Source organism: Ptychodera flava, chromosome 11, assembly GCF_041260155.1.
Source record: "Ptychodera flava strain L36383 chromosome 11, AS_Pfla_20210202, whole genome shotgun sequence".
Classification (NCBI taxonomy): Eukaryota; Metazoa; Hemichordata; class Enteropneusta; family Ptychoderidae; genus Ptychodera; species Ptychodera flava.
In genome coordinates, this window is record NC_091938.1 from 43,728,819 (window position 1) to 43,742,052 (window position 13,234).

The 13,234-nt window shown below is 34.8% G+C and overlaps 1 protein-coding gene across 2 annotated transcripts in view; it reads right to left on the reverse strand.

Annotated features, from left to right (window-relative positions):
• Positions 1-13,234, reverse strand: part of LOC139144580 (ERO1-like protein beta) — a 306,244-nt gene that overhangs the window by 71,504 nt on the left and 221,506 nt on the right. For both annotated transcript variants that reach the window (XM_070715304.1, XM_070715305.1), the window contains exon 9: positions 1,468-1,647. In XM_070715304.1, the coding sequence (XP_070571405.1) occupies positions 1,468-1,647 (180 nt within the window). The remainder of the gene's footprint in view (positions 1-1,467; positions 1,648-13,234) is intronic.

Below are 13,234 nucleotides of genomic sequence, written 5' to 3' on the forward strand. Positions count from 1 at the left end.
ATGACATGACACTCACAGTATCATCATAATGTTCTGAGATTGTCATCTGTGAAAAGTTTCATGAAATTTTGTGCAGTAGTTCTTGATATATGTCGACACTGTCATAACTGTCTCCATAGGGAAACCATTATATGAAAAAAATACCGCAATTATATGGTGTCGCTCAAATTTGATCAGAATTGGTACATACCAAAGATCAACAATAAGTGTTGTTTCTATCTGTTCAGTGCAGGAAAATTATACGTTGATGTTATGACAATTTCTGCACAGTACAACCAGAAAAACAACAAGCAATATTTAAACCAGAAAAACAAGAATGACAAAAGTAAATAAGGTCCGAAACTTTAAGTACTGAAGGTCAACTTTAGCAACATGCATAGTAGAGAATCTTTCAACCATGGATGTACAAAAATAGACATCCATAGTTTCAGCAAGTCTGTTAATATGTCACAGTTCATAAACAATGACAGGAAATGACCAATTAGCTGTTTCAGTTACTGCTACCACTCCCAAACATAATAGGTACCCTGCATACAAATAGGTTAAAGGTCAAAATCCTCTTATTCAGATGTGTGGGCTCTTTCAGTTACTGCAACCACTCCTGCACATTTGCAGGATTTCCCTTTTTCTTACCGCATTTGCACATTTTTGACACTGACGTGTTCATTTGAACAAATTCACATCTCAACCCCTGCATCAACCTGTACACCAAATACTGAGACGGTAGCTTTGGCGGTATGGGAGCCTTTGTGTGTGACGGACATACATCCGCACATACATACCCACATACATACATACAGACATACAGACGCCACCGACTCATCATATAAGCTCTTTTTGGTATTTATATATGAAACCAAATAAGAGCTTAAAATGATATGTCATAACTTCATTAATATGCAAGCCACACTAACCAAAATCTAAGCAGTCCTTGCAAGTAGCATATATGGTACCTGTCTACTAAATCTGACTTCAATCTGTTCAGGTGACAGACAGACAGACAGACAGACAGAAACACACTCACACACAGACACGGACAGACAGACAGACATCACTATGACATTAGCTCACATGTGTGAACACGTGAGCTAAAAAGTGACTGACCATGGACGCTGTTATCGATCTATGTTCCCCAACAGCTCCTTGTCTTGGACAATGGAGCTAATAACAGAGTTGCATAAACCAAAAGAATATACAAGTTCAGTAAATATAACATTATGAAACCCCAGATGTGAATATACACAAATCACCAGTGAACACGATTCAAGGTCAACTGTTTTGTTTAATCACAGCTGACATTGCCACTACATTGTATCAAGCTTAGAGTTTATACAAGATGCTACCACATTCCTCCACTTTGGTCATGCTTGCATTTTATTTTAGTTCAACTTAGCACTCTATCAATATAGTAAACTTAAGAAAAATTTTCAAGATTCTGTTGAGAATTTCAATTCCAAATTTACAAACCTGTATAAAAATGTTCATTTTGCAAATACGGTGCAGCTTTATTTATAGCACGTAGTTCAACCAAGTAAGCAAAATAGAGGTTCCTCAACCATTGTGGGCCTTCTCCATTGGTTGTCTGTGGGTCAAATCGTCTCTTAAATTCATCCAAGTTCATACCCCATGTAGTACCACCCCAGCCATCTGTAAATGAACAAAATGATGAGATCATTTTAAGTAAATGTAAATGGCAATATTGAATCCTCTGAGGTGATAATATTATGCTGAGATATAAGAGAACACTATACAGCACTCATTATCAACTCAAACAGTTAAGGCCCTTTTTACCATTCATCGTTCATTATTATAGTTTTGGCGAAAACCTAACAGTACTTGGAGATTCCCAGCTGAAGTCTAGCCTGTCTCCTTTTCGCAGACAAATTTATAGATTCCATAAATTCTAAAAACATACTTTTAAGCTCGCCATTCTCCTCAATTCCATATTTACTATTTTGAATTATAATTTTGTGAAAGGGGAAAAAGCATTTCTGCATAAATTTTCAACAAAAGTCATTAGCCACAATGAATACTACAATGGAAAGTATGGATCATGCAACCATCAAATTATACAAAATATCAATTTCTTCAGATGGATACAACAATAGAATTTACATGTGATGGTACATGCATCCTTAGAGCAGAGATCCTGTTCTCATACCACCGAACAAACAAATAAACATAAGCATTGGGTTTAATCACAGCAAAAGAGAAATTTAAAAATTAACAATATTATACAACCAGATATGAACTGTAAATGCTCACGTGTCTCATTATATATTGCAGTTATGTGTAAATTTGAACCTTTGCCACATGTTTGCAACTTCATTGAAAGTATTATGATCAACATAATGATTAAACTCTGTAGGTCATTAAGTATTCAAATACGCAATTAGCTGAAATAGAAATAATTAATTTGTTTGACTGCTGTCATTGTATCACCACTTTATATAGCAAGTGTTATTGCCTTTGGTCAAGTCCTTCAAACTATATATTCCAAACTTTGAAAGCTCATTAGATATGCAAACTATAAATTAGCTGACATGAAAACTTAAGTGCGAAATGACTTTCAATATTGGTATAACCTGGTGTAATCATCAATATATATAGCATGTTATGCCAACTTTAATCAAATAAATCCAAGTATATATCCCTAATTAGAAAAATTCGTTAAATACACAAATTAGGAACTGGCTGAAAGAAAAATGCTAATGCCTTGCAATAATGTTAGACTACATAATAGTATCTTGAATGTACATTGCAGGTTTCATCAATTTTGGTCATGTAAATTCAAATATATATCCCTAATTTCAAAAATTCATTAAATATGCAAATTAGGAGCTGGATGTAAATGTAAACAATCTTGACCGATGTTTATTTAGATTTTAACCAAGTTTTCATTTTTGTTGCTCATTAGCATTTTTAGTAACGTTGACTTCATTTAAACAAAATTTTAATACTAATTTACAGTTGAGCATGTACATGCATCTACTAAAAATACATGTGAAGCAATTCTCAATCTTTTGTGATTGGACTAGGGACTTCAAGAATATCATATTTGGCATTTTTTGAAAAATAAAATATGTGAAACGTGACTAAAATTACTAGATCGGTACCCCAAAACTTCTTTTTAACACAACATACAGATAACTCCATACTCATTTTTTTGTAAAACAATGTGTCAGCTGCTCTGCAAACTTCTGTCTTCCAATTCACTCATATTTACTAATACAAATTACATCACTATTTTAATATATGGTAATCAGATGATCCTTAAGAACTTAAAATCCAAATTTGATACCTGGTATCTAACGTGTGATTCCTGACAACAAGAATTTTGACCAAAAATCAGGAAAAAATTAAAAAATACATATACACCAATTTTATGCTTTCCAACCAAAATATCACATACATTGATCCTCCTAACATATGTACCAAATAATAAACTCTCTTATCAATATAACTATTGCAGATTATAAAAAATTACATTTTTTACTTCTTCTTTTACAAACGCCTACGAGATTCCATTCGATATAGATAACCATCTAAGCATTCTGAAGCTGGCCACAGTGAATGTGGAAAGTATTCAGTTATGACCTCCACAAACTTCATTTACAGAAAGACTGGCAGATGAATGGACATACAGAAAGACTGACATACACAGACTGGCAATGATGACATTGACCCCCTTGGCCCTTGGAGAGTGACAAAGATATAACAAACAGCTGAATGTAATGATGAAATAGTTATATATACAGGCACTCAGAGTGGCTATTATACATCAATTTGATTAGTTTCTTGTCCACTTTCTACTTATGTGATGTTTAAGACAATCAACCAGCAAGGCAGTTATGTGTTGAAAAATACAGGCAAACAGCTACCTTTTCTTGATTTTCATGAACAACAGATAACCTTGACTGAAATGCCAGGCATGCAACCAATGGACACATTTTGCTCATACACCAGATACAAAGAGAGATTTCAACATACAACCATTAACTCAGACACCCTACAGAAAATAAACATTGTCTTTTTCCAGTGCAACTGGTGCATCCACTTTTGGAATAATTCATCAAACCAATATGTCACAAGGGTGATGGCACTTAGATCAACTTAAGAATTTTACTCGTGGTGAACTTGACTATTCCTTTCAAATCCTGACCTGACTTGGAATCTTCAACTGAGATTCACTGCATTGTGATAATGATCGTACTGATCAGCTGATACCATGCAGCTCGCTGATCATGCTGATGTTGATGCATGAACATTCCATTTTCTTTATTTCAGGCATTTCACTGTGTAGGTCTGTTGCATGGCATTATATTGAAAGATGATGTTTCCAGTTCGATATAGATGGTAGGGATGCAATTCCTTTTCATTTCCTTCGAAAATACATCATTTTTATTCCCAAGTTGCACTGTTTAAGTGCTGTTCATTTTCTGTGTTGAATGTGCATGTTCAGTGCAGTGCAGTGTGGAGTGCATGCAAATGTATACAGTATACAGATTCAGGGCTGATCAAGTCGAACGACGCTCACTGGTTTCAAACTCAGTTTAGATTTAAGCAATAACTCCCGCCGCAGGAGGGTATACACAAGATTTTGGTTCAATGCGCGACATAGAGCACGAGCAGATAGGCGAGTGCTATATGGAGCGAATTGTACCAAAATCGAGTGTATACCCGACTGCTAAGGGGGTTATTGCTATTATATTATATCAACTTGCGTGTCTTTGTTGTCTTACTTGGGTATTTTCATCACTCCAAGCCCCAAATGCAGAAAACGGACGTCTGAGAGCTCGAACATTGGAAATTCTGTGCCCGAGACCGAGCATTTTTATAAGTTGGGATTACCTACAGGCACACAGTATCCTACGATAAATACACATTACGTTCATATCGACATTGCATTTTATTTGCATGCAACAAGAACACTATACTTGTCAAAAATACCTGCTGCAGTCACACAGAAAATGGGTCAAGAGTTCAAATCAAAAGAAAAAAGTAACAATTTTTTTTGGTAAATTTACATAAGAGCAATAGTCCTTGCTTTTTTGGCATACTAAAAATAGATTTGTCTCATTCTGTACCGCATACGCGTATACGTCGACCGTCGTCACGACATTCAGAGGTGGCACAGTGAAGTTACAGGATCTATTTTTGATGGATAATTTGGACATTAATTGTACAAGAAAACAAGAAGTTTTGAAATAATCCAGACTTGCGATGACTGCAACGATGATGAACAGTTGTGCAGAGTGTGTTGCCCGATGCAGGGAGAGCTGGATGCTGACACATCCCATTATTATATTTGAACTTCTTGGTCTACATCGTTAGGACACCTCGGTCTGTTACAGCCGAAACTTTGGTAAAGAATATCTGACATACCGCTACTGTGAGGAATGTCAATTTATTTGTCTATGAATGAATACTATATTCATTTTAAAGAGCGGTAGGATATTATCACGTCTCGACTCCCGCAATATCAAGCAAAGTTCACGGTGCGCTATGTCACCCTAATATTTGTGTGCATCACACCCCGAATGTGCTGCTTCAGAGATGTCTTTCATCATGTATCCTAACTTATTTACACCAAGAGGTGAGTTATAGACCCACACTTTATCTGTGTATCAAAATTGGGTCTTCGGTTTCGAAACAAGCGACCTGGCGGCCGATATAGCTCCGCTGTGTTTATGTAGAGAATAACTATTTTTGACACATGTTGATGAAGAAGGTGGAAATCTTTGCTAGCTTAATGCAAAAGCTATCTGATGAGTAGATTTTTGAGAATAAAATTTTCTGACCAAAACTGGCAACAATTGCCCCAAAAATAAAAATTGCAGATTTCATCATAATTTCAAAAGATCAAATTTAGTTCATCTATAGAAACCTGTATACCAAATTTCAAAACTGTTAGACCAGTGCTTTTTGAGAAACACATTTTTTGACCAAAATTGGGAAAAATTGCCCCAAAAATTCAAAATTGTAGATTTCATCATTATTTCAATAAATATCACTTAGTTCATCTAGCAACCTGTACACCATATTCCAAAGCTATCAGATGAGTAGTTTTGGAAATAAACATTTTTTGACCAAAAATGGCAAAATTGCCCCAAAAATACAAAATTATAGATTACATCAGAAATTCAATATATATATTACTTAGCTCATCTGTAGAAACCTGTATACCAAATTTCAAAGCTATCAGACCAGTACTTTTTGATAAACACATTTTTTGACCAATATGGGAAAAATTGCCCAAAAATTACAAAATTGCAGATTTCATCATAATTTCAATAAATATCATTAAGGTGATCTGTAGCCTAGTGTAGGAACCTGTATACAAAATTGCAAAGCAATCAGATGAGTGGTTTTGGAAATACATATTTTTTGACCAAAAATAGAAAAAATTTCCCCAAAGTACAAAATTGCAGATTTCATCATAATTTCAATAAATATCATTAAGTTCATCTGTAGGAATCTGTATACAAAATTTCAAAGCTATCAGATGAGTAGTTTTGGAAATACACATTTTTTGACCAAAAATGGCAAAAATTCCCCCAAAAATACAAAATTACAGATTTCATCAAAAATTCAATATATATTACTTACTTCATCTATAGAAACCTGTATACCAAATTTCAAAACTATCAGACCAGTACTTTTGGAGAAATACATTTTTTGACCAAAAATGGCAAAAATTGCCTTAAAAATGCAAATTTGCATATTTCCGCACAACTTGAACAAATCTGAAATAGATCATCCCTAGGGACATGTGTACCAAATATCAAAGCTATCTGACTGGTAGTTTTGAAGAAGAAGATTTTTAAAGATATTTTTACCAAAAATAACAAAAATACCGCCAATGTTATGGTGTTGCTCACATTTGATTGGTACATACTAGTATTGGTACCAAAGATCAATGATGAATGTTGTTTTTATCTGTTCAGTGCAGCAAAATTCTACATTGATGTTATGACAATGATTTCTACACTGTACAACCAGAAAGACAAGAATGACAATGTCAGCAAATAAGGTCTACAACATAGGTACTGGAGGTAAACTTTAGAAACATGCATACCATGGGACAAGCAGATCCTACATACATTAGCAAATGCCAAAAAAAAAAATCAGCCAGAGAAGGCTAGACAAAAAAAAAGGTGAGAGAGTGGGAAAATGTACAGTAGGCGAGTTATTCACAACCTTAGGGATTTTTTAAATGTTATCAGTGCTGTCATTGGAATGTAAACAGCACTTAAGTTAGTTGCAGATGGCGAAATGCCTACCACTGAGGGGGGTGATTATGACATCTGGAATTATCCTGGATCAAAATTTCCTAGCAGTTCTTGAGTGTCTTACATGAAAAGGTTGTAAACATTGGTCCGAAATAAAAAAATAGTGACAACATCACTGTTTACTCCCATATATTTATCAAAACAAGTCAACAATTGTATGAAACATGGACATACATATACAGACAGACTGACATACACAGACTGGCACAGAGTGATGACATTGACCCAAAGTGTGCCTTGGCCCATGAAGAGTGATAAAGATGTAACAAACAGCTGAATGTAATGATAAAATAGTTTAGTATAGGCCTATACAGGCACTGAGAGTGAATATGTTACAGCAATTTGATTAGTTTCTTTTCCTTTTCTACTTCTGTGATAATCTTTAAGACAATCAATCTGCCAGGCAGTATATGTATTAACAAATATGTTATCTTTTACAAGTACAAAGTAAACTGTTCTTGATTTTTCATTTACAATATTTGACATAGACTGAAATACATAACATGCAACCAATGTTTACACTTTGCCCATACACCAGATACATGGAGAAATTTCAACATACAATCATCAACTCAGAAACCCTACAGGGAAAGTAAACATTGTTTTCTTCCAGAACAGCTGGTGCATCCACATCTGGAACAACTTACAAACTTAGCCAATTACACAAGGACGATGACACAAGAGATAAAGTTAAACTGTGGTGAACTCGACTATTCCTTTCAAATCCTTACCTAACTTGACATCTGAAACTAAAATACACTGCATGCTTAATTGCGCACAAAAATACATCGGGGTGGACTATTTGATAAGGGACGGTGTCTGGAAGATTGATGAGGTACATTATCTTTTTTATCCGATCCAGTTGTACATTCTTTTTTCCCCACTCTCCCACCTTTTCTTTTTGTCAAACCTTCTCTGGCTGAATTTTTTATTGGCATTTGTTAGGAATTTTTTCAAAATCTGCCAGGTTTTTTTTAACTTATTTTAATACCAAATACAGTTTACCATATGTCACCACATTATATACTCTTAGTTCCAGTAGGTATAAAATTACCAAAAAAAATCTTAAAAATACAAAATGAAAGATATCCCAGTAAAACTGACAGTTTCGCAAAGTTGCCCCAAAAATTCAAAATTCCGGATTTCAACTTAATTTCAATATATCTTATTAACAAAAACCCTAAGAACCGGTTTACTAAATATCAAAGCAATCAGACTGGTAAATATTGAGAAACAAATTTTTTGACCAAAAATGTAACCCATGAAAAATTGTTGGGTGTAACCATTGACGACACCCTAAATTGGGAAAAGCAAGTAAATTCAGTTTGTAGTAAGGTAGCCTTTAAATAGCTGCATCTGTAACGTATTCGTCCCTTTTTAACTCAGAGAGCTAAGATGATATTTTACAACTGTTTTATATTACCCCATTTTGACTATTGTTCTAACATATGGGGTCATTGTTCCAACAAACTTTTACTTCGTGTTGAAAGACTACAGAAAGCTGTAGCCAGAGTACTTTTAGACTCAGATTTTAGCACTCCTAGTCGTAATTTATTCGACGTTTTAAACTGGTTACCATTTAGAGAAAGGATTGTTTTTAATGAATCAGTCTTGATGTACAAAGTCCAAAATAATTTGGCTCCTAATTATTTGAATGTTTTTAGAAATGTCCAGAACGTCCACAGTCGTAGTACAAGATCTGTAGACAGAAATGAATTATATATTCCAAGACACAGAACTCAAATTTTTAAGAGGAGTTTTACGTATAGCGGTGTCAAAATATGGAATAGTTTACCAGCAGATGTCAAATTTTGCTCTACTCTTCACTCTTTTAAAACGAAATGTAAGTCTCACCTTTTGGGCAAAATGTAATTTTTAAGCCATTTTTGGCGTTTTTTATATTTTGTCGTCTGTTTCTTGCTGTCTTAATGTTTTGTTTTCCTCTGTTCTGTTTTTTATATTCTTTAATGTACATATTGTATATTTCTTGCATCTCGACACTGTGTGAGAAGAGCCTACGGCTCAACAGTCTATCGAGTTTAAATAAAGTCTAATAATAATAATAATAATAATGAGAAAAATTACCCCCGAAAATACAAAATTGCAGATTTCATCCTAAATTTGAATATATCTAATTAACATAAACCCTAGGAACCTGTACACTAGATATCAAAGCTACCAGATCAGAAGTTTTAGGAGAAAAATTTTTTGACCAAAAAAGGCAAAAATTGCCCCAAAAATAAAAAAAATACTGCCAGTTTCAACATACCTTCAATACATTATATTGAGATTAATCTTAGATACCTGTATACCAAATATCAAAGCTATCAAATCAGTAGTTTCTGGATAAAAAATCTTTTATCAAAAATTGGGAAAATTGCCCCAAAATTACAAATATGACAATATCAATACATTTTGTACGAGCATGACTGAGGTCATCCTGAGGAACATGAATATTAAGTTTCATTGCAATCAGACGAGCGATTTCAGAGAACAAGATTTTTTGACTAAAAATGGAAAAAATACCCTAAAAATACAAACATGCAAATTTCATCCCAATTTTTGCACACATAATTTAGAATACCTAAAGCAATCTGCATACTAAGTTTCAACCAAATCTGACCAATGCTTACTGAATTTTAGCCATTTGCAGGATTTTTCCTTTTTTGCCCCTCATTTGTATATTTTTGGCACTGACGTGTTCATTTGAACAAATTCACATCTCTACCCCTAGGTGCACCTGTACACCAAATACTAAGACAGTAGGTGCTACGGTTTAGGAGTTTTTGATGTGGACAGACATACATACATACATACATACATACATACATACATACATATATACATACATACATACAGACGACATTTTTCCACCTTATACGAATACCTCCCAATTGCATATAATACATATGCATGTATGGGAGCTAAAAATTAAACTCTGCTTTGTTTTCTGGATCAAATTTCACTACAAATTGATACCAAATATGACAAAATTATGTTCACAGCTTTTACCACGGTCTCACAACATATCCTGGGTTTGTATAGGTCATTTAAGGTCAAAGACTGAGAGAATTACCTAAATTATACAAATTTGGGGTTTCCCAACACTTTGAGCAGAAGATAACATCCTTCAGGACTTGTATACCAAATTACAAAGCTATCAGACCAGTAGTTTTTGAGAACATGTTTTCTTGACCAAAAAGGACAAAATTGTCTTAAAAATACAAATTTGCATATTTCTGGACAATCTCCATATATCCATCTATTGCCATCCCTGGGCATCTGTATACCAAATATCGAAGCTATCAGATCAGTAGTTTTTGGATAAAAAAATTTTGACCAAAAATTCGGAAAATTGCCCCAAAATTACAAATATGAAAATTTCAATTCAATTTGTATTAACTTGACTTAAGTCATCCTGAGAAACATGTATACCAACTTTAAAAGCAATCGGACAAGTACTTTCAGAGAAAAAGATTTTTTGACTAAAAACTGAAAAAAATTACCCAAAAAATAGAAACATGCAAATTTCATGCCAATTTTTACACAACTAATGTAGAATACCACCAGGAACCTGCATGCTAAGTTTCAACCCAATCTGACCAATGATTACAGAGTTTTAGAAATTTGCAGGGTTTTTCCTTTTTTCCCCTCATCTGCATACTTTTGACACTGACAAGTTCATTTGAACAAATTCACATCTCTATCCCTAGGTGCACCTGTACACCAAATACTAAGACAGTAGGTGCTGCGGTTTAGGAGTTTTTGACGTGGACATACATACATACATACATACATACATACATACATACATACATACATACATACATACATACAGACATGCAAAAGGAATGCAAATGAACTGATTCAGCTTATACGATAACCTCACATTGGTATACCAAATGTGAGCTAAAAATTGCCTTAAAATTACAAATATGCAAATTTCACCATGATTTGAACAAATCTGACTGAAGTCATCCTAAGTAAACTGCAATTATCAAATTTCAAGCAATCAGACAAGCGGTTTCAGAGAAGAAGATTTTTTTACCAAAAACACCAAAAAATGCCCCAAAAATACAAATATGCAAATTTCACCATGATTTGAACAAACTTAAGTGAGGTCACCCCAAGTGAACTGCATATACAGTTTCGGACGACGGACGACGACGGAAAATCAACCTATTTGATAAGCTCCGCGTCGCTGACAGCTGAGCTAACAAAGTGGACTGTTTCGGTTTTTCTCGAGGGTCTATGGTTTAGATATAGATACGTTCAAATGCACCGACAAGGCAATTTTCGAAAATGCTGGTTTAGGGGCCAGTTTTACCACCAATCAGTGCTAAAACAGTATTTTAGCATCGGTGGAATGAGCTCTCGTCCAATCAGAATGGCGCATGATAGCATGATATAATATAATTCTTTTTTCATTCGTTTTCAATTCACCTGAATTGCCAAAGCTATAAAATAATGGCAATAATGTACCCCCTCCCGGCCCATAATGGACTAAAGCAAACTTTGCCCTCCATAATGTACTCGGCTTCGCCTTTACTTCTTAGAAGAGACAGCACATTGACAGTGAAAACTTCAACCTCACTTTGGCTGGTAAAACTATTGACCGCGTCTCATCAGAGAGGTTACTTGGGGTCACTATTTCTAATAACCTAGACTGGTGTGAACACATTTCAACAATTGAAAGCGAAATCAATTCCACATTGTTTCTTTTGGCACGCATCAAAATATCTCTTCCTCTCCACTCACACAAGCTATTTCATTGCTGTTTCATCTCACCACACATCAATAACTGTTCTAATGTTTGGAGCTTTACTTCCAGTAGCAATATCTATGCATTGGAGTGTCTACAGAGACGTGCAATGAGACTTATTTCAGCTTCATTGGCTGCCCATTAACTTGAAACTCCATTTTAACAGTATGGCCCAAATTAACAGAGCAACTCACAATCTAACCTCTGACTACATAACCAGTATATTCGGTAATTATATCCCTTCCAGATCACTTCTTTCTTCCAAATAGAACCTCTTTAAAGTTCCCAAAGCAAGTACACTTCTTTATCAAGACGCCTTGTCTGTTGCGGGTGTGGATGAATATAATAATCTCCCCAAATCAATGAGGGACTCTGAGTCACTGACTAGTTTTAAGAAACCCTGTAACAACTTTCTGTATTCTATTTACTTGTCTGATGCCTCTTCGTAGTATTTTTAGGGGCCCAGCCTAGTGGCTTGGCCCCTATTGGTTTCATTGGGGTTTTTAGGTGCCCAAGCCCAAGCTTGGGCACCTATTGGTTTCGTTGGAATTTTTCTTTCTTCTTCTTGTGTCATTTTTTTGCCAGCCTAGAACTTGAATACCGCCTATGCTAAACATTTCAAACTTGGTACAATGATGGGAACCAATGAGAAGTGGTGCACCTGACCCTTGAATTTTTAATTAGTCATGTGACCTGGCTACAATGTTGAAATGAAAATGTTTTTTACTGTCCCATTTCCATAAAATTTGACCGATCCAAAATCTTTTCGCAAACTTTATAGGCAATACTACCTAGATGCTATATATGAAATTTCAAGGAATTTGACCTGGCGGTTTTTGAGAAGAAGATTTTTAAAGTATTATTTTTCTGATTTTTCAATGACCTTTGACCTCCCCTATACTTCTGCAGCTAAGCTATATCGATGGCTTATTCTGGCCTATGTAAGAGTCATATCTAATTCTGGGCAATCCAATACAGCCAGAGGTCTGATTTTTGGTATATAGGGATAACCACAGAAAACAATTTTTTTAATAAAATGTCACATGACTTCCATGACCTTTGACCTCAAACATACATATATGTCCGTAACTCAGTAACCACAAGAGCTACATCATTCATTTTTGGCATGATGGGAGACCTTATGATGACACATCATGCACCTCATTAAATATGCACATAT